General features: G+C 52.1%; 6 protein-coding genes across 6 annotated transcripts; 3 read left to right on the top strand and 3 right to left on the bottom strand.

The window, feature by feature from the left end:
* Positions 1 to 2090: 2090 nt before the first annotated feature.
* On the bottom strand, positions 2091 to 4666 carry CONPUDRAFT_165941 (cytochrome P450). Its single transcript, XM_007771179.1, has 12 exons — positions 4348 to 4666; positions 4198 to 4295; positions 4002 to 4137; positions 3857 to 3954; positions 3701 to 3806; positions 3577 to 3649; positions 3298 to 3527; positions 3173 to 3239; positions 2918 to 3116; positions 2699 to 2865; positions 2493 to 2648; positions 2091 to 2412 (listed from the first exon to the last, which is right to left on the bottom strand). Exons 1-12 carry the CDS (start codon positions 4475 to 4477, stop codon positions 2229 to 2231), a joined length of 1644 nt encoding a protein of 547 aa, XP_007769369.1. The 5' UTR covers positions 4478 to 4666; the 3' UTR covers positions 2091 to 2228.
* A 507-nt stretch (positions 4667 to 5173) lies between these two features.
* Positions 5174 to 7484, bottom strand: CONPUDRAFT_90642 (cytochrome P450; the record flags this gene model as incomplete). The annotated part of the gene is made up of 13 exons (XM_007771178.1): positions 5174 to 5357; positions 5411 to 5458; positions 5510 to 5617; positions 5671 to 5837; positions 5891 to 6089; positions 6147 to 6213; positions 6274 to 6503; positions 6556 to 6628; positions 6684 to 6789; positions 6841 to 6938; positions 7006 to 7141; positions 7206 to 7303; positions 7367 to 7484. The coding sequence occupies 13 exons, from the start codon at positions 7482 to 7484 to the stop codon at positions 5174 to 5176; spliced, it is 1632 nt and encodes a 543-aa protein (XP_007769368.1).
* An 865-nt stretch (positions 7485 to 8349) lies between these two features.
* Positions 8350 to 12455, top strand: CONPUDRAFT_137634 (uncharacterized protein). Its single transcript, XM_007771177.1, has 13 exons — positions 8350 to 8536; positions 8588 to 9122; positions 9171 to 9358; positions 9412 to 9597; positions 9649 to 9729; positions 9782 to 10012; positions 10065 to 10125; positions 10171 to 10646; positions 10705 to 10817; positions 10875 to 11086; positions 11145 to 11195; positions 11249 to 11370; positions 11424 to 12455. The coding sequence occupies exons 2-13, from the start codon at positions 8591 to 8593 to the stop codon at positions 11775 to 11777; spliced, it is 2607 nt and encodes an 868-aa protein (XP_007769367.1). The 5' UTR covers positions 8350 to 8536; positions 8588 to 8590; the 3' UTR covers positions 11778 to 12455.
* Positions 12456 to 15887: 3432 nt separating this feature from the next.
* On the top strand, positions 15888 to 17963 carry CONPUDRAFT_125167 (uncharacterized protein). The gene is made up of 7 exons (XM_007771176.1): positions 15888 to 16025; positions 16079 to 16193; positions 16242 to 16546; positions 16600 to 16747; positions 16797 to 17092; positions 17144 to 17379; positions 17429 to 17963. The coding sequence occupies exons 1-7, from the start codon at positions 15996 to 15998 to the stop codon at positions 17604 to 17606; spliced, it is 1308 nt and encodes a 435-aa protein (XP_007769366.1). The 5' UTR covers positions 15888 to 15995; the 3' UTR covers positions 17607 to 17963.
* A 472-nt stretch (positions 17964 to 18435) lies between these two features.
* CONPUDRAFT_144506 (pseudouridine synthase) lies at positions 18436 to 20605 on the top strand. The gene is made up of 11 exons (XM_007771175.1): positions 18436 to 18666; positions 18722 to 18807; positions 18859 to 18964; positions 19016 to 19097; positions 19156 to 19297; positions 19344 to 19422; positions 19474 to 19537; positions 19591 to 19611; positions 19662 to 19741; positions 19790 to 20020; positions 20072 to 20605. The coding sequence occupies exons 1-11, from the start codon at positions 18481 to 18483 to the stop codon at positions 20567 to 20569; spliced, it is 1575 nt and encodes a 524-aa protein (XP_007769365.1). The 5' UTR covers positions 18436 to 18480; the 3' UTR covers positions 20570 to 20605.
* CONPUDRAFT_165937 (Cwf15 Cwc15 cell cycle control protein) lies at positions 20604 to 21811 on the bottom strand. Its single transcript, XM_007771174.1, has 6 exons — positions 21650 to 21811; positions 21310 to 21591; positions 20996 to 21255; positions 20849 to 20936; positions 20769 to 20793; positions 20604 to 20712 (listed from the first exon to the last, which is right to left on the bottom strand). Exons 1-6 carry the CDS (start codon positions 21760 to 21762, stop codon positions 20710 to 20712), a joined length of 771 nt encoding a protein of 256 aa, XP_007769364.1. The 5' UTR covers positions 21763 to 21811; the 3' UTR covers positions 20604 to 20709.
* Between the last annotated feature and the right edge of the window lie 427 nt (positions 21812 to 22238).

The following is a 22238-nucleotide window of genomic DNA, read 5'->3' as shown; positions in this document are numbered from 1 at the left end:
CCAGATTCACGAGGCAGGGTTGTTCATACAAGCACCCCCTTTTATTCTGAACTCGCCACTAGCAAGGCTGCCGATAGCTCCAGGCACCAGGTAGTCTACATTCACACCTCCTAAGTGCTCATTGTAACCTTGTCCTTACGTCGCTTCCCAGCTTTGCCCGTCGCAATCGTGGCAACAACAAGTCTCCATATCACGTACAATTCTTAGTTCAGGACCGAAACGGCACAAACTTCCCGACGTCCTTCTCGGAATTTTACCATGAGGCGCCCCTCACAAAGGGTTTAACGAGCTCTAGAACTAGTAAATAGATCACAGGCCGACCCACAGCCAAGCCGCTCGCCACGCACATATGCTCATTTTTAGATCCAAACCACTGCGTTCTCTACAGGCTGTATGCGGCGGACTTCGTCTTCGCTAACCGTCATGGCAGGGTGAGTTCTGATGAAGGCGAGGACGCCGCTTTACTGCAGGGCATCTTGGCATGGTGAATCGTGATTCGCTGAAGTGCTGAAGCTGAAGCTCGGACACATGGCCCTATGGCTCGGAGAACTCGGGCAGGGACGATCTGTCGGGCGTCGGGGACCGTGAGGACAGACGCCAATCCCTAGGCCTTATTTGCTACTTTTGAGTTTGGACGGGCTTAGATCTGGTTGGATTACGGCTGCGACAGGATCGGGTAGAGTACCGTATACATTGTGGGCGCCTCTCTCAACCGTCGACATTAGAATAATACTACGATGCACGAGCATCCGAGTCTCCGCCGGAGCCCTCGAACATCCCGAGTGCCGCGCGGAGTGTTCGCGGACAATGGCCAAACTGCCGGAAGCAGTGGTGGACACAAGTGTGACACGGAAGATGGGTTGCAGCAGAATCAATTATAAAGATTCCGAGATTAATGTTGCCAGTGAGTGGCTCCTTGAATTTACGGCAGGTATCCAACGCCTCGGCGATCGATTTTCGAATGTTCTATATATCCGCTTCTATCTGAAGCAACGCGATTTACGCCTGCCTCGCTGTAACATACCGTAAGGAATTAATATTTACCAAAGAAAAAAGTCCTATATTGAACGCCGATCAGTCTCAGGAAGCCATCCTCCACCTCCTGAGTCTACTGATCATAACAACAAATCTTAACAACAAGGTTTAATGTAAATCTACAGCATCGACCTCGGAGGCGCCGACTCGGTCATTTCGGCCTTGGGCTTCCTTCCGAACGTGACTACTACTTAGCGGCGTTTTACTGAAATAACGATTCGACGCCAAAACTTGTTTTCAAGGGTTCTTGCCAATTTGACAACGTAACGTACTATAGCATCATGTTTTGACATCCATTCATGTTGCAGCCCCCGCCGTAGGTGAGTCCGTGCGTTGGACTTCATTGTCATCGATCAATCATCACCGTGACATCGAGGAACGAGCCACACGTCTGGCACAGACTCGGAAGAATGCTTCCGTAGATATGGGTGCATATGTATGTATGTGCTAACGCTTATTACTTCTCTCACACCTGTCCACCACTAACTTTAACGTGAGTCTACCGAGATTCAGACGTGAAGTTAAAGGTGTTCATGTAAGTTTATTTTTATTTTTATTTCTCTCATGGGTTCGATATCAGCGCATGCGCTTGTTCCCATCACCTCGAGGAGGCTTCGTGAATGATTTCGGGCGGATCATAGATGGGTCGTAGGGTTCTCTTATGACGCCTCCATGGCACACGTTCTAGGGTCCGTGACATTACTCGGGGATATCTAGCTCCATGTCTATGACAAGGCTCATGCACTGCCTGTCGGCTCCAAGTGGGAGCACGATACAATTCTTATGAGGTCTAAAAGGGACTCGGCATCGAATTCATTAACAGCAGTCTGTGATAGTTCAGCGTACAGAGCCAGATACGGACGAGAGCTCGTTCATATCTCTGTTGTCTCGCGTATGGCATTCTATAATTCCGTTGGCTCAGGCGAGTGAACCCAGGACATCCTGTGCGGCGCACAGTTCACCTCTTCGGTTCTCGGGGTACCATATGTAGAGACCTGACGAGGACGTGTCAACTGAGATACATGGTGCTTCAGGACAGTCGCAATTTTAAGATAGGGAGGTGTAGTACAGTCTTGAAACGCAGCAAGCATAGTAGAAGGACGTCAACAACGTATATGTGGTGCGAACAAGGCGGATGGATGTACAGTCATCTCTGCTGAAAGAGACAACATTTGACACTTCTCGGTCACCAATCAGTTGTCCTCACGAGGAGCAACCTTGACTTGCAACGGCAGGTAAGCGCCCTTCTCCTCCTCGCCCTCGACAGTCGGCACCATGATGAGGCACGGCGAACGCCGAATACGATCGGCTTTGTCCGTGAGCGAGAGCTCGAAGTTGTTCACGGTATGCACGAAGAACGCTTGAATCTCGATCAAGCTATTTTCCGGCCATGCGAGGAACGTCAGCGCTCCCTTCACGATAACCAATCACAAGTACACAACACGAGGGGGACTCACGCGAAGCGCCAGCCGATACAGGACCGCACCCCACCGAGGAAGGTCATCAGGTTCGCGTAGACGCCAACGGTGGGGCCGCGCTGCGCACGTTCGCCGATGGTTTCCCATCGGTCCGGGTTGAACTCATTCGCGTCCTCGCCCCATATCTCAGGATTCCTGCAGATTATTGTCAGCAGAATGTAGTCATACACGAGCATGATCCAAACCTGTGGTAAGCGATGGCAGATGCTATGATCCCAGTGCCCTTCGGGACCGGAACCTCCGTGATGACCTTTCCAGAGCGCGTTGTCAGTGGCTTTGAGAGAGGGATTACTTCATCCTGGCCGGCACATCGGTGGACGTGGAAGTCGACGTTGTCGATGCGCAGAGATTCCTGGGCGATAGTTCAGATAACGAGCGCCTCGAGGGTTCCCATTGACGCTCACCTTCATCACATCCAGGGTATACGTCATAGACTCTAGGTCGGCCATGCTGAATTGAGAGTCTCCGCGCGCACGGGTCGTGGCTTCGACTTGTCGGATTTCAGCACGAACCTTCTTTTGGACCTCAGGGTGTTTAGCCATTCTCCAAAGAAGCCAGGAGATCGTCGCTGCTGTCGTCTCGTGACCGGCCGTCATCAGTGCGCTGCCATTCACTTCTATCAGCATCGTGATACACGTGATCTCGTCAGCTATACTCACTGCATAGCAGAGTACAGTTCTTCCTCTGTCAGCTTCGCTCTTGCTTCCGTATCCATATTCGCTTTCACTGTCGATGAGATGATTACTTAGCTAAGTTTCCTTCTCAAAGCCAGTCTAGGACATACGGAGGAGACTGAACACGTCCTTGCTTCCAGCGCCCTTTGTGATCATTTCCGCCTTGTCCTTGACTAGACCCTTTGCGACGCCCACAGATACCTCCTTGGTCTGGCGCATGCGGACAAGCTTGTCGCTGGACATGTGGTCGCTCAACCACTCAAGGGCCTCGAAAGGAAGATATCTTGACAAGGCTTGCGACAAGAGGTGAGAGTCAGATGGAAAACCGAAAGCTTCCTTCCTAGCGTCCCGGGGTGAGTAGATGGCAGGATAGAGAATGAGCTGCATACAAGAAGTTACTGTAAGCCTTGGCGAGGGGATTTTCGTCACCATGTAGCGTATTGAACTTGTAGTCAAAAGCAGCTACACGACGCATCAGTGGCGGAAGGATCTTAATCCTAGATGAGGACGTACCTTCGCCCATAGCATCTAGCGTGGCTCTCGATACCCACTCCTGCACATTGAGCTCCACCGAGGAAGTACTGGCGGAGCCCAACTCTTCCATCCACTTCGACGACATCTTCACCTCCGTTGAGCGGGAGAAACGGCATAGGATGGCGCAAAACTTACCAATTCGGCGGAGTCTAGGAAAGTAGGCAAGAAGGCCTTCGACTCCTTCGCGCCGAACCCCGGCGACATAACTTTCCTTTGTCTCTTGTGGCTGTCACCTATGCAAACAATGAGAATGTAGGCAGTACCATGGTACGATACATACCTTCTGCCCATAGGATGCCTCTCCCACTAATCATTCTAGAAATGACACGGCCATCGTTCATCTTTGGGAAGTTGTAGCCCGCGCTTGAGATAATATACTGTAGTGCTTTGGGATCGGACACGAGAAGCATGTCCTCCTGATCGTCGTATAAGCGTTTAGGATATCGTCAAATCCCGCCCAAGTGATCGAGACTCACGCCAACGGCTCCCTTAAACCGCACAATGCCTCCATAGAGCTTGGTCCATTCCAAGTCGGCGTCTCCAACCAGCCCTTGATAAAGTTCCTTGAGATTACCTGTTGCCGCCAGTTCATAAGCGTGATGAGCGAGACGTAATAGGGCGCTTACCGAGTAAGAAAGAGCTGGGGCTTGGTCCGGCGAGGTCTGAGACTGAGATGCGCGATGCACGGCGGTACAGCCCGTAGGCAACGATGACTGCGCCTAGGGCGACTGCAATTTGGGTGTTAGAGACGTCCATAACGATTTAGATGGCAGAACATAGATATGTGAGCTACAGCTTTACTTATAGAACTGCTGAGCGTGAATGAACGCACCGAAAACATACCAAGCATGCTGTCAGCCGACCCGTGCATCAGCGCATGGAAGCAAGCCCGACTGCCTTATCGATATACGAGGTATATCGGGGTGAAATGGGTGGAGCGACTTTGAAAGGAGGCTTGCAGAGAAGCTGTTGCTAAAACATTGTCGCACTCTGAGGTATCGTATGAAGTGCAAAGCCTTTTGGCTGGGTACGGCTGGCAGGTTCAGAGGAATTAGTCGGTTTCCGGAGATGGGCGCGAACATTGCGGCCGGGCAGGGCCGGGGGCCCGATGAATTCTCACGCTGTCGGTGCCGATGTTCTCGGGGTCAAATTCCCGTTCTGCATGCCTCACCCCATATCGTCGGTCATCGTTGGTTTGGTTCAAATTAAAACACTCGGAAATTTTACTTTCAAGCTTATCTCTCGTTGATTCAACATTCCCCCAATGGACACTGCACCGTCACCGTGGCTGAACAGAAACGAGCACAACTTGAACACTTTCCATTGCAATATTGCATTTATATCATTTCCCGTGACTTGAGACGTACGTCTTACATTTAGCTGGTGAGATAAGCATATTCTTGCCCGCAGCGGAATTCATATGTGTAAATGCCCTTTCTGTAGTGGCCCCCTTTATATAGCACCACGGGGGGCCCAAGTGACCATCAACGGAAGCTGGGGCCCTTTCCCTGCCTCGCCCTCCAAGGTCGGAGACATCACCAGGCAAGGCTCGCGCCTGACGCGCTTCGTCTCATCTGCGAGGGAGAACTCAAACTTGTTGACGAGTTCGACGAGGAACGCTTGCATCTCGATCACCCTGATTACCCGATTAGAATGCTTCGACGTCCAGGCGAGCTCGAACAAACTTACGCGAATCGCCAGCCAATGCAGGCACGTGTGCCCCCAATGAAAGTCATCCTGCATGTTCAGTCAGCATCGCATATTGAAGGTGGAGGTGAACAGTCGTACATATTACCGTACACGCCGACGGTGGGGAACTTCTCGGCGACTGGTGACTTATTCAGCCAGCGATCAGGATTGAACAGATGAGCGTCCTCTCCCCAAATCTCCGGGATCCTACATGAAAATTAGCAACAGTTAGTCTGAATATCCGCGACAGATAGACGCACCTGTTGTAAGCAGCAATCGAAGCCACCACCCGAGTGCCCTCCGGAATGGCGATCTCGCCCACAAGTTTGCCGTTGGTAGTCGTCACGGGCTTCGAGAGGGGAATCACGTCGTCTCTGCCGGCCACTCGGTGAATATGATACACAACCGGGTCGAAGCGAAGTCCCTCCTGCGTGATCATTGAGCTAGCAGATCTTATCAAGGACGTAACCATACAGATACCTTCATAACGGCGACAGTGTAAGGCATTGCCTCAAGATCGGCCGTGGTGAACGTGTCGTCGCCCCGAGCATGGATTTTGGCCTCCATGTCGCGGATCTCCGCGCGAAGCCTGTCTTGAACGTGAGGGAGTTTGGCGAGCTCGTAAAGCACCCAGCTCAAGCTGTTGGCCGTAGTTTCGTGTCCCGCGACCAGCAAGGTCCTGGCCAACCAGCATCATCATTAGCTACGGTAGCTGCAGACGCCAAAGTGCACATACCGCATCTGAGAATACATTTCATCTTCTTCCAATTTCGTCTTTGCGGATGCGTCCATGTTAGATTTGACTACAAGGAACGGATTAATACCATACAAAAAACACAAGCGAGGAACAGTGCAACACGTACCTAAGATGCTTAGCACGTCGCGGCCGGAGTTGCCCGCCAGTATCATTTCAGCCTTTTCCTCAACCAGCTGCTTCGAAACCTTGTCCGCGAGCGAGGTAGTGGAATGTATCTTTTGTGTACGAGGCGAAGAGCTGTTGAAAGCGAGGTAATGAAGCACACTCTTCGGCACATATCTGGCCACAGCTTGGGTGAAAATGAGACGGAGCGATGGAAAGCCGAAGACGTCAACCCTGAACGCAACCAATCAGTTTTACATCGATGGAGCGCAGGGCGCTAACTGACATCAAACCGTTGTATGCTTTGGTGAGCTCGTTTTCGTCGTTGGAAAGAGCACCAAAGTCGTAGTCAAATGCGGCTGCATGGCGGCTTAGGTGCATCATCCAAAGTAGTGGAGGATATTCGATAATTACCGTGACCAAGTGCGTCCATCGTTGCGCGGGATAACCAACTGGGCATGTCTAGAACCAGCGATCCATCTTTACTTCCGTCAAGTTTCTCGGCCCACTTCGATGTCAGCTGCAACTAGGGTCAGACTAAGACACATCATCACAGTCTCATATCGCTCACAGACTGCACGCTATTCGAAAAGAGTGATAGAAGCGCCTTGGACTCCGGGCCGCCAAATGCTGGAAGCATGACCTTGCGTTGCCGCTTGTGAATATCACCTAGCGCGCAAGATAAGGTATGAGCGACCAATGACATGAAGTGGCCTAGGTGGGATTGAACACTTGCCCTCTGCCCACACGAGGCCTTTTCCGTGCATCAACCTCGTCACAACCAGACGCTCCTTCTGCTTGGGGAAATGGTAGCCCGATGTTTGGAAGATGTATTGCAATGCCTTGGGGTCCGCGATCCATAAGGCGTCATTCTGTTTCCCCCGTTAGCGGCCTTAGCGGCCTAGACTACGTCTAGCAGTGATATAATGGACGCACTCCGACAATGCTCTTGAACCGAACCGCGTTCCCGTATTGCTGCTGCCACTTGAAGTCTATTTCGCCAACCAAACTCCGATAAAGCTCGGGGAGGTTGCCTGCCCAGTCGTGTGTGAGTGGCCGTGCGAAAAATTCCAGCACGTCGACAGCAGAACACTCACCCATTAGGAATGAGGAAGAAGGCGGGCCTTGCAAGGGAGTAAGCCTAAGTCGAGTGAAGTAGCGGTAGACCACATAGACGAGGAAGGAGAGGCCTGCGAGGGCAGTGGGAAGACCCATGATGGCTGCGGAAATTAGCCAGCGAAACAGGCAGCCATATATATGCGATTAGTGGTCGATGACAATCGCTCGTTGACGATAGCCTTCTCTGACCTAAACATGGTAGCGTTGTACGCCAATACTAGCGAGAAAGACACCGCCTGGATCGCGTGAACCCTTTGAAGGTGCCTAGAGAAGCGTGAAATAACCAGGGTCAGCGGAGGTTTTGCGGCTAGCCGTCTGGTGATGATGTCTTCGAGGATGTCATAATCGCAGGCAAGAGTCTCTTCACAATGACAAAACAAGGCCCCTTTTTCAAGAAACCTAAGTTACTATTCATACTTCTCCGTAGTTAAGAATTACCTGTGCGAGAATTTGGTCGGTCCTTCCCCTAATCCACACCATAAAAATGGGTCATACTCGCACGGACTGAGCCAAAAGGTCGGATCCAGTTTTGGCGTTTCGTTAGCAGAGTCTTGTCAGTATGGACCCGTTTGATCACATCGTAAGTTTGGGTGACCACAAATTAGCCGACCTATTCAAAGCAATCACCGCATTAGTCATGAGATTGCTTGATACACGGAGAGCTTCCTCGACCTTACCCGGTCACGAAATCGAAAAAATGGGCACCATGCACAGAGGCCAGAATCAAGAGGGCAACTGCCACTGCAAGAATCAGCTCTAGAGGTCCTCCAGTAGCTTATATGCCATAAGGACACATTGTTATCAAGAAGCAATCAATCCCTTGCCAAACTTCGCTTGCTGATTTGTCATGTGTCGAGGGTTGCTTTCCGCGTGTAGCCCATGAGCGGAAGTGCGGAGTTGGAGGTGAGGGAAAGATTGGATAGGGGCGTGCCTCCAAGTCGCGTGGGAGTCGGGATGGGCTCACGTCTCCGGATTCTCCGGTCTGCGCGCAGCGTTCCAACGTGTTCGGCCAGTTCTACACTGTTAGGCGGTCAAAGGCCTCCGACTTAGATCCCTACCACCGCTGAAATCAGTCTACATTGGCTCTCGATAGACGACGCGCGAAGCTGGGATCTTAGGGCTTTCATCATTGACAGACGGGCGTGGAGGTACGTGTCAAATCTCGACTTATCTTGTGGGCTGCTCAAGAGGCACCGCAGTGAATGGAGTTCTTCTCGCAAACCTACATCGCCCTTCGTGGGCCTACCGGCGCTCCTCAATCTGCAACTGATACCATTTCAAGGCTTAGCGATCGCCTGCAACCATCCACGCTCCTCGCAGACCGACGCGCTGCTGTACTTTCCTTGAAGGGATTAGCACGCGACTGGAAGCAAGACGTTGGCCAAACGGCGCTCCCCGTACTCCTCAGTGTCCTTCAAAATGACGCAGAGATCGACGCAGACATCGCAAAAGCAGTCTTGGAGACGTTGAAGCAACTGTGCGACGTGGAGGATGGGCCCAAGGAACTCGCCCTCAAGCACACGGATGCGGTCCTTGCGAACGAGCAGGCTGTCAACATGCTCTTTGCTTTGCTCGCCGACACGACATTCTACACCCGATACGCCACTCTTCAACTCTTAACGGCACTTCTCCAGAACAGACGTCAGGTTGTTCAGGGATACTTCTTAAAGGCTCCATCGGGTGCTACGAATATTATTGCTATCCTGGACGACAAGCGCGAGATCATACGCAATGGTGCGTATGCCTTTCAAGTATCAATGTACACCTAATTGTCTTGTGCAGAGGCCATCGCCATGATTCAAGCTCTCATCGTACAAAGTCCCGACATCCAGAAGGTCTTCGCTTTTGAGGGAGCCTTTGAAAAGCTTTTCAACATTGTATCCCAAGAGAACGGGGTGGAGGGCGGAGTCATTTCGGCGGATGCACTCCAGTGTGCAGATGGCCTCTTGCGATTCAATACCTCCAATCAGGTGTGTGCTTCGTATGACTTATTGGTGCTCATTTAACGGACGGCGCGCACCAGAGTTACTTCCGAGAGACATCCCTTCCTGCGCTGTTATGTTCCCTTCTGATCTTCCCTCCGCAATTGCGAATGAACGAGGTCCCACCGCAAGAGTTTGCTCTTCAGTTTTGGGATCAGCAGAAGTCTGCCAATGTATCCACCGTTCTCGGCATCATGGGCATGTTAGTAGGATCCAAGGGTAGTGGTGTGAGCTATCTAGTTGAGTTCGCCTCGTCCTCTGGCTAAGCTTGTTCTCAGGGACCAGAAACCGGCGCATTCATACGGTGCTTTATCGAGCTCGCCCTCGCCTCTAACGCCCCCACGCAACTGAAAACGCAAGTATGTCATCCGCAGCTCGCTGCCAGGCTGCTGCTCACCATTATGCTGATAGGCACTTCGTCTCTTGCCCATCAACTTGAATTTTCCCCTTGCAGAGGTTGTACTCACGCCATACATCCCTGTTCCGGACACCAACGGCGAAGAGTGGGATCGCTTAGAGCCTGCCTCCGCCCTCGACGTCCTCGTGGAACTTGCCCTGCATGGTGAGTACAATGGTCAAAATGGGGGGAGACGGACGGTCTCTGCCCTCGAGCTTCGCAGTGTCGCTATGGTGGTTTTCGAGGTATGATACGCATACATTGCATTTCGGTTGACCGTCTGACAATGGGGCTCAGAACTTCGTACGAAAGGACGAGATCAAGCAAGCCATCGTGCAAGGCATGATCCCACCAGAACGTAAGCCCCTATATCTTCTGTCCAACCAAAACTCACGGTCCGCAGCGCCGGTTCAGGCATCGACCATCTCACCCCTGCTTCACGCCCTCTGCCTCCCCCCTTCTACCCCGCCAAATCTCGCCGATGTAACCACCACGTACATTGCGTCCATCCTCTTTTCGCATCTCCTTACCTCCTCTCTCCGGTCAAAGTCTCTCGCACGCTCGATCAAGCCCAGCCCAGCCGTCCTCCAGACACCCTCACAGGGCGATCAGTTCTTCGTCCCCGCCGATGGAAGTACGCCTCCCCACCAACCAGAGGCTGACGATGACGGCGATGACGGACCCGAGACGGTTCTGCAGCTATTGAGCGAAAATCTAAGCTTGTGCTTCCTCTCGCGGTCACGTGCTGCGCAGGAGGATGAACGGCAGGCGAGGGAGTGGGATCGGTTAATTGTGGGGTACCTGTGTTTGTTGTCGAGGTGGCTATGGGAAGATCCTAAGTCGGTCAGGGACTTTTTAGACGCGGGAAGCCTCAGTTCGGTGAGTATATGCGCATACTTTCGCGAGAGAATGATGCTAAAAGGGATGCATGGTAAAGTTGGTGGAGCCAATCAACCAAAATACGGAAGGCGACAGCCTCGTCCCTGGGCTTTGCGCATTCCTCCTCGGTGTCTGCTACGAGTTCAACCGCGAGCCGGGCGAGATTACGAGGTAGCCTACCAGTGTTATATGCGTCCTGTTGCCATCTCTCTTACGGTCCCTTGACAGATCGACCATCAGTCCTATAATCAACCGCCTTAGTGTGGACGCGATTACAGGGCAGATGACGCGTCTGCGCGAGGACGAGCGGTTCAAGTCCGTCGGGCCAGACAGCATGGTTTTCCCGACGCCCGTGCCCCATGATGTCGAGAATGCCGGAGAACCGGAGGGCGAAATGTGGTTTGACTGGGCATTTGTGGACTTCTGGAAATCGAACTACTGTGAGGGTTGGCTGTACACATATTGCATGACTCTTGTTGACCCCTTTGGGCGATTCAGACACCGTACAGAGAGGCCTTGGAATGGATCCCAAGACGCTCTCCGCCTCAGGTATGTGTTCGGTATGATTGTTCGACTCTTCATCCGGCTGACTTAGGACTCAGTGGGCCCCGACGCTGAGTCGTCGATGCTGATCAGCTCCCTTCGTGACGTGATCCGATCACAAGCAACCGAGATTGATGACCTCAAGGAGAAGCTGAAGGCAGCGTCGTCTCAGGAGGCCAAAGTACCGCGTTCATCTCCCGAACTCTCTTGATAGGCTAACATTGAAATGTTCAGGTTACTGAGATGCAATCGAAGATCGCCGCGCTTGAAGCTCAGCTCTTGGATGCATCCTCCGCGCAGGGCAAGGTTGCCGAACTCGAGGTCAAAGTTGCAGAGAGCGCCTCTGCACAGAGCAAAATCACGGAGCTCGAAGCCAAAGTTGTGGAAGCGACTCAGAAGCAGAAAGATACCGAGAAGGAACAGGAAGATCTGCTCGTGCTTCTTGACGAGATGTCGACAAAGAGAAAGCGAGACAAGGCAAGGATGGCAGAGAAGGGTTTGGAGGTATCTGAGGACGAAGCAGAGGATGATGACGATGACGACGATGACGACGATAGTGACGAGGATGAGGACGAGGACGAGGAGTAGTTTTGTCTTATGGGTACCCATGGAACAAGGAGTCCGTCCTGTGCAATGAACATCGCTCTACAGGCGTGTGTAATGGAAGTCTTGTAGACATACGTACGCGAGCGATCAGTTAGCATGCTACACAATGTGTAAACTATGACAGAATATCGCGTAATGGCTTCAGTGACACGCACGGACAGAGCTGAGGCGAGTATTAAGAGGACCATAAATCGGCGTAAGTCCTACAACAGGAACACAAGATGAATGAGAGCAAATCTGATGACAAATAACAAAAAGCAAGAGATCCTGTGGTGGGTCAGTGCAGTGACGAGTACAGTAACAATTGAAGTGAGGCGGGTCAGCGTAGCGACGGGTTGAGTACAAGTGAGTGAATCGGATGGTCAGAAGTACGGATATGAGGATGAGAAGTCAGGGAGAGATATTCATGTTAGATGATGATCGTTAACCGAAAGGCTGACTAGCCCTGTGCGGTGTCAAATTGTCGGAATAAGCCTCCCAGAGCGCAAGACGATCCTTCTCGGTACCGATCATCGCCGCGAAGTTGAGGACACGCCAGACGTCTTGGAAGTTGCTTGCGAGCCCGAGGCTAATGCGGACCACGCCGAGTTCGTGGCCTACGTGCGCCTCAAAATCTGAGAGTGTGACACCTTCGTACAGTGCTTCCATGCCCCCCTGAATACCAAGGATGGCAGCTGCTCCACCAGGGTTGCACATGCAACCTGTCCGTAGGGATATATGCTCTGAGACTGCAGCGTTCTCGATGAAGGAGTTTGGTAGGAGTGTTCCATTTGGCTGCCACCATGAAGTTTGAGCACGCTCATATAGAGAGATGCGAAACTAACTTACAGATAGAAATATGAGAGAAACGGTCGACCCAGTATCGGCTTGCTCTCCCGGAGAGCGAACTCTCCGAGAAGGTACTCGCGACAGGATTCGAACTACAGGGTTTCCTGTAGAGTCATGACGAAGCTTGGCTAGAGAGTTCGCAAGGTAGTTTGTTAGGCAAGAGAGACGGAGAGGTAAAAATGGAAGGTAGCCGGAGAGGAATCGTAGACCGTCCGTGACAGCACCGAGGTTTAGGTAGTTGATCGTGCCGTCCTGCATTCAAGTAAGCAACGGTAAAGACGTCAGGTAAAGTGTATCGCACCTCAAATTGCTCGTATAGGAATGGGCTTCTCGTGACTATGGTTCCGGGAACCTGTACAATGTCAACGTTCCCGCCTGCGAACCACGGACGACTGAGGGTGGCCAGAAAAGTCTCTTTCACCACGAGTGCTCCGACGCCAGTTGGGTATCCAAACATCTTGTAGAAACTGACAGCCATCGCATCCACGGGTATTGATCGCAGGGAAATCTGCGACGTTGGAGCCAGAGCAGCAGCGTCCAGAAGTGTGTGGTATCCGAGTGAAGTGGCAAATGTTAGCATAGATAGAGGATTTTTGGCGTTCGAAATGTTTGATTGACCGGTCATCGCGAAGAGAGAGGGGCAAGATGTGGATGGTCGCTGGTGGAGTATTTTCTACGTGTTTTTACTTGGATTAGCGAAGAAAGATGGCTATATGCGCCAACCTCACCTCGGCCTCGGACTCGCTGAAGCCCCCAGTAGTCGTCGACGGGATGTAGTACACATCCGACCCATGGCGACGAGCATATTCGCGGATTCCATGCAAGCTGTTATGGGAATCTGCACCTAAGACATAGCTACCTCCTTGACGGAACGGGAAAGACTCTCCGACGAGCTTCATAGCGCCGGTGGCGTTCGGAGTGAATACGACTGTGTAGCCGGGTGGTGCGTCAAAGAATGCAAGGACAGCGGCCCGAGCCTCCACAGCATGGTCGGCCGAGAGTCTCGAACTGTCAAAGCGGTCAGTTGCGGCACTTGGCAGTGCATATATACACACCTGTTACTGACTGAATGCGTATTTCCGAGCACATTCTGCACTAGAAACTCCGCATGCACATGCACCAGACTCTCTGGGAATAATGCACCACCCATATAATCGACATATGTTTCACCTTGCAATTCCAGCCGCGAGTAATCGGATTTGCGAAGCGCATCAAGGAGCCAAGTGTTGCGGTACAGGGGGAACTCGCGTAGGAACTGGCTATATGGGGTGTCTGAAATAAATCGAGGACGATTGGACGATGGATCCGGCGCGTAGGATAGATAAGAATTTGTTGGCGGTTTCTGATATTTTGCCACTCGCTTGCTCCTTCCGTCGTCGCTATACTCCCCAGAGGACGAGCACCTGTTCTTCGAGGCAGGTGAGGTAGACTGGGGGTGGAAAATGACTCGATCAAAGCGAGCAGTGGACTGTTTCTCACTCTGGGGTATGTCACGCTTGGTACAGAGAGAGGAATGACGGTGGCCCATAGTGGTAGAATGGATGGAGATGCTTTGTGAGCCCAGACCAGGAATCGCAGTATAGGCAGACGCATCCTTTTTTAATGCATGAAGTGGTGCACGTGCACGTGCCTAGGAACTGGCTAGAAGCAGCACGCCGGCCTGAAGATGAAACTGATTACTCCTCATCGCTGCTCCTCACGTCAAAGGCTGTACTCTGGATTTCCGATATTCTCGAGCAGTGCAATTGGCGGATGAGCCAACCAGAGGCGATGATATAGCGAGACCCCAAAACGTAGTGCTCCATAAGCGCGAGTATCTGCTAGCACCCATCGTTTAGTAGGTCGCCGTTTTTGGTCGTTCTCCAGCCCGACATCATCGCTGCGAAAGTTCGGTTGCAGTGAAGGTTTCTTTCGGAGATGGTGTTAGCAGTGCGATATGTCGCGGCGAACCAAGAAACACCTCTCTTCGAGCGTCGACAAGTGTGAGAAGTCGGAGATATGCTGCAAGATTGTTAATCAAGAAAAGGGCAACATCTCGTTCAGAAGGCCAACTAGCATGAGAGTAAGCATCTACTTATGACAATTTAGAATCGAGCAGCCGTCAGGATGAGATGAGTGTTACGTCAAACTTCGAATGCGTAGACAGAACCTTGCAGTTATTCTTGGGTGCGAAAACGGAAGTAGCTCGTAGCAAGAGGCCAAAGAGGACCAAGAAAGTGACACGCGTAGTCCATTACAAGATCAGAAGCTCCATATGTAAGCGGATAGGTGCATGCATCAGCGTGGCGGATAGGCACCGATATCGGGCTTCGCAAATCCTCGGGTGGTGTTCAAGGACTAGGAGTAGACGTCACGGTACTAGATGTTGCGATGCATTAGCGGCGACTGGCGGCGATCCCTTTGCAGAGACGAGAGCCGGGGAAAGCAATGAAAAAGGGAGACCAGAACGAATCTAGCGACACGAGTAGTTCACGAGCAACGATATGTTGAGTACTGTTCGAGTGAGGCTGGCAAGTCCAACGTTGAGGGAAAGATCGATGCGTCGGAGTTGACAGGATAGTCAAGACATCATTGACAGTGAATAGCGGCGCTTTTCTCCCCCCCCCCCAAATACACTATGGACGATGCAAAGAAGTGCCTTCAATCCAGCAAGTGTTTGAGGCCGCATTGGCGTCAATGTCAAACCACGGCCTCGAGGCGACGCGGGCACCATGGGAAAATGGTTTGGTGGGGGAAAACCCCCGCACGATGCGCAGCCACCGCCATGTTTTCATTCAGTTCCTCGACTCCTTTGCAATTGGTTGGCATTCTCGTTTGAGCTTCCCACCCCTGGAATTCTGGAACTGGCTAAAGAGCCAAGCTGAACCTCAGGGCTACACTAGTAGTACAAGCATGCCCCGGTATGTACCTGTGGTCTTCAAGTTGGGACATTCTCCATCATGCATCAATGCTGAAGCGCTAAAGTCACTGCCCGTGATGGAGCTAGTGGAATGATATAGATCTCCTGTGACCTTCTCTAGGATCCCAAAATCATCAACCATTTACACTTGATTCGTCTTCTTACTGGCAGACTTCTGGTAGACGTGGTTACAGAGTTGCTCACAAACTGCTCGTCATGTGTCTGAGTCTTGTTACACGGATACTACTCTACCTTCGGACCTTGTGCGGCGCACGCCTACCATCGCTTCCCAGTAGATCACCGATGTATTTCTCGCCGGTTCATTCTCAAGAGGCCGCCGATACCGGACCGTATGGGCAATTGCTGTGGACGATGCGATCGCTCGAGAGCTTCGCCATCCCAGTCATCACTTTCAGCCCAACTTAACTACTTCGCTTCTTAGCTGATCATGAGGGTTTGACGCCGCTGAGACAATGTTTAGCATCGAGGACTACGTGAACTTTGTAGGTACTAACAAAGCTTCCATCTCTTCGTGTTTGACTCACTATGCAGCCAGCAATATCCCCTTACCAGACCATACAGACAGCGTTGGAGATATACTACGCATGTGCTGCTCGTGTTTGCCTGCATCAGTCTTGTCGGGTTTGCTGCGTTGAATGTTGCCCTCGTAGGTGAGTGCGCGTATGAGGGTTTCGTCTAAACATCTCATTGCGTTCTAGGCTACGATGTAGTCACGGTGATCTCGGACAACTTCAATGCCTCGTACAGCGCATCCTGGACCTTGTCATGGGATGACCAGATTCAAGGCTGTCAGACTCACATATACCAACTTGGAGACTCGTTCAGAACCAACAACTCCGCATTTACATACTCCATATACAATGTGATGTCGACGTCGAATTCTTCTGGAGGGTCGGGTAACGTACAAGGCAGCTTCTCCTATGCCAACAACTCGCTCGCCAACTGTGATGTGACGTCGATAGAGCTGAATGTACTGCCTGGAGATAGGTCAGTAGGAGCCAACGTAAGCCAAGGTCACGCTCGCTCTTACCTGTTGTCGCACTTAACGGTCCCAAGGTAGCGATCTCCTGCCCCGAGTTGGGGTTTGAGGCCAGTACGTCGTGGGGTTATACGAATTACCAACCTGTCGGCGCTTTAGCACCTTCAACCTTTGCCTACAATAGTCTGGCACGAGCAACATGGGACGTGTTGACCGGTTTCGGGAGTGCGTCACATGCTCAAGCGCCGTTACTGAAGGCCTAACTGCTTTATAGGTGATGCTTATTGGCCTATCTATTACGGTCAATATGTCTTCAATGGCACCAGCCCTACGCAGCTCCTTTACCGAGTCACTACCCTGTTCACGCCATCGAATAATAGCCTCAACAATGAGGAGCCGTCCCTCAGCATCTCGTGGTATAATGGCATCTCCTTGACCAACCTGAGCATAGTAGCGAACACGGGAAACTACGCGCAGACAGTGACAGCTGGGACGTCGACGTTGCAGAACTTAGCTCAGGCCCTATATGCATCCATCCGCTTGGATCTTGGTCATTGGACAGCCAATAACGTAGGTGGTAACCTCGAGTGCTGCTCTTTGCAAGGGATTGACGTTGAACAGATACTCACGAATAAGTTAGCGTACGATGCTGTCATCCAACCGGGCCAATCTTTTGCCGACAGTACTCTCAACAGCAACACAGCCCCCGCATATGTCAACTTTACCTCTCCTCCAGCTGTAGATGTCTCAACACCACCTTCCGTGGCTCAGATGCAGTACACATGTACGATTCGGCAAATGAAAACAGGAGGGTCCATGTTCATGAGCGTTGCTGCGGCTACTCTGGCCATGTTCTTGTACGTTTCTGGTATGAATCATAATGAACGCTTATTCATCTCCATTCAGATCAGCGTGGGGCGCAATCACAGCGATATTGTCTTCCGTCGCCAGAAACGGTCCAGGAGGTGCTTACGCATCAAGAGTTCTACGCATGACAACGCTCACATGTTTATATCAGCGAATACCTGCATTGAATGCGGCGGGGCCGGAGTGTCCCACGGGAACCCCCATCAGGCGGATCTGAGTACGAGCAGCGGGCACCCAGACCATAACCTATTAACTCCTTCGCCATTTGCTCACAGTTTCATTCCTCCTCCAGTCACAGCGCCCTCACTTTCTCGAAGACAGACATTATCTTCCCTTGGGCAAGTTTCTCTGGATCAAGGCCATGGGGTTTCATCCTATGAATCAATACCGCTGGTGCCGCTACGACGTACTGGACTGTCTGGCAGCAGTAGGAGCGTTGCGAGAAAAATCTCCTCCTTAATGCGCGACATACAAAACCTGTTTCGCTCAACAGGCAGGGACTGACTATTCATGGGGTTTTCCAATGTCAATGTGCTGAACATATGTTGCCTCTTTCGGAGACTGTGTAATGATTATTACTGGAAATATGTACCTATGACATTCTTTCCCTGCGGGTGACCTTTAACATAGCAAAAGGAAAAAAGCGGTCTCGAAGGTCCTTCAACGGATTTCTTCAAGATATATCCAATTCTTCTAGTTCATTAGCCTGGTGTAAAGATTTACCCCACATTTGTGTGGCCGCAATACGAAAGGCTCATCATCTATGTTCTTGACGGCCCGAGCTCATCAACAGGGGCTATTTATTTTTAAGCCAGACGCCAGACGGCACAGCCACCACGCTCTTTTCCTCCCAATCTGGATGGCTCTAGGTAGATGTCAAGGTTTGTCCAGAGGCGTCTTCATTTCTGCGGTACCAGGTTCATCTTAACTGTCCACAAAACAGATCCTTTCTGTTCTCAGCACGGTCCTTTGTCCTTCGCCACCTCTTTTCTAACGTGGCCGACCTCGCCGAGTTCAAACGCCAGTCCCGCGCCCGCCTTCCGCTCACCAGTGCGTCTGCTCTCGGTCAGTTTCGGCACACGATAGCACGCATGATTCAGGCAGCCATGTCTGGCCAGCCGGAGACACCCCTCGTACCTCCGCAAGTTCCTCCAGGCCTGAAGAAGATTGCGCCATACTGGTTCCCGTACCATACCATGGCGAAGGAGCGGTGGCTCGGGCGGGAGATACTGGAGATTGTGTCGACGGAGTTTCGGGATCGATCTATGGAGTACTATGTGAGCCCCAAAGCTTCTTGTGTGTACGGGAGCGGGACTGAATATGCAGCGATAGAGGTACGCGCTAGAATCCGGAGTGACCACCATCAATGGTGAAGTTGCGAGGCCAGACACCGTCGTACAAAACGGAGATCGCATAGAGTAAGGCATCCTCGTCAACCCTTTTTCAGGGAAAATTCATCTTGCCCCAAGGAACGTAGTTCATCGGCATGAGCCACCCGTAACATCTACGCCGGTAAAGATAATAAGCCATGACAAGGAGCGAGGCTTCATCGTGGTTAACAAGCCAGGGAGCATCGTTAGTGCGTTCAACACTTCTGTTTTTGCCTCGCCGCTCATGTTATCAAAGCCTGTTCATTCATCTGGACGATACTACAAGCACAGCCTCGTCGAGATTCTCAAGGATGATTTTGGGTTTGAGAAAATTTACAGTGTGTATATCGTGTTCAGCACCGAGATACCCGTATCCTGATGAGCAACGTCATGCAGCCGTCAATCGCTTGGATAGGTTGACCTCCGGCCTCCTGATTATACCCTTAATAGCCGACCTTGCCCGCTCCCTTACAGCAGAGTTCCAGAATGGGACCATTCGCAAGGAGTACATCGCGCGAGCCAAAGGCGAATTCCCTGAGTGAGTAATTTCATCCTGATTAGTCAATATTATTGATCAATCATAGAGAAGAGATAACGTGCGACCAGCCGCTCCTGACGGTGGACAGGCAGATGGGTCTCAACATCGTACATCCTGACGGGAAAGTGAGTATATGCGCGCTATTTCTCCCGTGCTCTTCGCTAACGACCGTCAAGCCTGCTGTTACGATCTTCAAACGTCTCCATTACGACGCGAACACGGATAGCAGTGTCCTCCATTGTAAGGTCTCTATATCCTGATTTGTCACTCAAGTCGTTGACTGTTGGCTCTAGGTCGACCAATGACCGGTAGATGTAAGCATTCGCCCGGTTTCATGCTCTGTCCTAGCTCACAACCACATCAGCACACCAAATCCGCGTCCACCTTCAATTCCTTGGTCATCCCATCGCAAATGATCCCATCTACTCAGAAGAACGAATATGGGTGCGTCTTGAGCTTGGCTGGTCCGATTCGTGACTAAAGAAAATACAGGGTATAAACCTCGGCAAAAATGGCATTGATACTGTGCCAAGTGAGGAACGAGTGGCCCCAATCGCGCCTGAGCACCTGCAAAGTGACGACAGTCCCGAAGCATTGAGCAATGGCACTAAGGGTGATACGAAGGTCCTACCTCGAGAAACCGGTCATGACATTGGGATGAGCTCGCCGGTGCCGCTGTCTTCGGAGGCGGTAGGCGTCATTACGCGCTTACGGAACATGAAGGTACGTTTTCGCTGCTATCTCATTGAGCGGAAGATGTGAACGAGCCGACAGGACGAAGGCGAAGACTGGAGCCGTTGGCGAGACGTCGTCTTCCGTACCAGAGGGGCGCTCGCGCCTCCGAAATACATCATACGCAAACAGCAGCCTCCGCGCTCAAACCAGCGAAAGCGTGGTGGTCCTATGAGTGTAGAGGTTCTCATCGAGGCTACGGCGACTGAACAACCCACTGCATCGACAAATGGTACACCTGCAGCCGGAACCCCTGACGCGGAGCCTCCAGCGCAGCTTGAGATAGAGAACGTCGTTGCACGGCTACCATCCATGGAGCTAGAGCCTCCAAAGGAAGAGGGCTCGACAGCCGAGCAACCAACGGAGAACGGGACGCTTTATTGCCCGGAGTGTTACCTACCCTTGCACCCGGATCCCAAGCCAGAGAACCTGTACATCTTCTTGCACGCCCTGAAGTACACGACAAGTTTAGGGAGCTTTGAAACGGGGATGCCTGAGTGGGCGGCAGAGGGCTGGGAGTGGGAGCAATCGGGTTCGTAACAGTGGCGATGGGGTGGTTTCGCATGAGGGTTTTGGGGCAGTGTCGAGTGCATAAATTACAGTACCGATAGAGTCGTACAGAAAGCGTGCGTAATATATTTCGTATGGTATGCAACTGGTCTATGAACAGAGTCCGTCGATTACTGGAAGAAAGCAGATAGGTCAGGCGATAGCTGGGCGATGCATCTGGCAGGCTTACCTTGATGAACTTAGACATGAATTTTCTTTCAGAGCGCCTGTCAGCAAACGGCCTACACGTCCGGAACAACGGCAACGTACCTGTGGAACTCCGTCCGTAAGAGGTCATTAACGAATCGACCTTGGGGCTTGTCTCGCTGGCTCATAGCCTGGTTCTTGAAGATCAAGTCTAGCAAGCGATGAACACAAGTCAATCGGCTGCCCTTGGTCAAGCGAAGTTGGGCTCACCGTCATCCCACCGTTTCTTGACCGAGAATGTGCCGGGCACCGTTGTGTCCACGCCAGGACCTTGGCCAAGTGCTGCTGCAAGGTTGAGAAGCGGGTTCGCGGTGGCAATTTCGGCCTCGCGCGAAGCCTGCTGTGAAGTGGACTGCTCGAGCTCCTGGCGTGCCTTCTCTTCGGCACGCTCACGCTTGATCTTCTCAAGTTCGCGGAGGAGTTCGGCAGTCTCATCCTCATCGTCGTCTTCATCGTCCGAACCCTCTCCACTGGAAGTGAAGTTAGAAAGGGCAGCACGTGAATGATATAATAATTCGACACACCTCTCGTCGTCGTCATTCTTGCCCTCGTTCTTGCCATTCTCTTTCTTCTCGTCACCGTCCTCCTCCTCATCTTCATCGTCTTCATCATCCTTGTCCATCTCTAACGTTTCCTGCAACAGCTTCCGCCGCTTATTTGCCTCCTCGTCCTCCCCGCCAGCTATAGCCAATGGAGGTTTGCCCTCTGCCTTCCGTTTCTTATTCTGCGCCTCCTCCTCCGCGAGCAGCAGTTCCGCACGCAAGTCACGCTTCTGTACCTCGTTCACTGAGGTCTGCCCAGGCTGCCTAAATGACACTAGCCTTCAGCCCCGACAAACCAATGCACGTGGTTCAAGGAGCTCACCGAAACTTGAGTTTTGTGTGTGCGGCCATGTCGCGCACCGAGAACTGACGCGAGCCGCCCTTGACATCGCGCGCCTGTGCGGGGTCCCATGTTGGTCTGTGAGCGGTAGACATGGCTTGGAAGAAACGAAAGAGGACGAGGAGAGTTCGAGCGCGTGAGGCGACACCGGCGTTTGGAACCAAAGGGGAGTGCGAGAGCCGAGATGCCGAGTGGTTTGAAAGTCAGCTCGGGATTTCACGTGGGCCCGCTACTCCCATACAAAGCGGCGACGAGTCTCGGGTCTCCTCCCCGAGACTCTTCATGACGAGATGAACGGTCCAGAACCCCCACATTTAGCGCTGTGGCCAGACCCAGTGTAGGACCCCTGACTATTCCCCCAGAGGGTGTTCGTAGCCGAGCTCTCAGAACCCCGGTCGACCCCTCCGGCTGGGTGCTCAACGAACCCCGGTCCAGCGAACACCCTCGCGTGGGATGCTGACAGAGCCCCGGTCCAGCCCCTATCTTCCGTAAAATTCTCACGCTCAAATTCGCGTTTTTCGAGGCTTACCATAATATCAATCAAGTTGAGATTGCTTCTGAATTTGGAGTA

Source organism: Coniophora puteana, assembly GCF_000271625.1.
Source record: "Coniophora puteana RWD-64-598 SS2 unplaced genomic scaffold CONPUscaffold_7, whole genome shotgun sequence".
In the NCBI taxonomy this organism is placed as follows: Eukaryota; Fungi; Basidiomycota; class Agaricomycetes; order Boletales; family Coniophoraceae; genus Coniophora; species Coniophora puteana.
The sequence above is the reverse complement of the archived record's forward strand: the minus strand, read 5'-3'. Positions and strand labels throughout refer to the sequence as shown.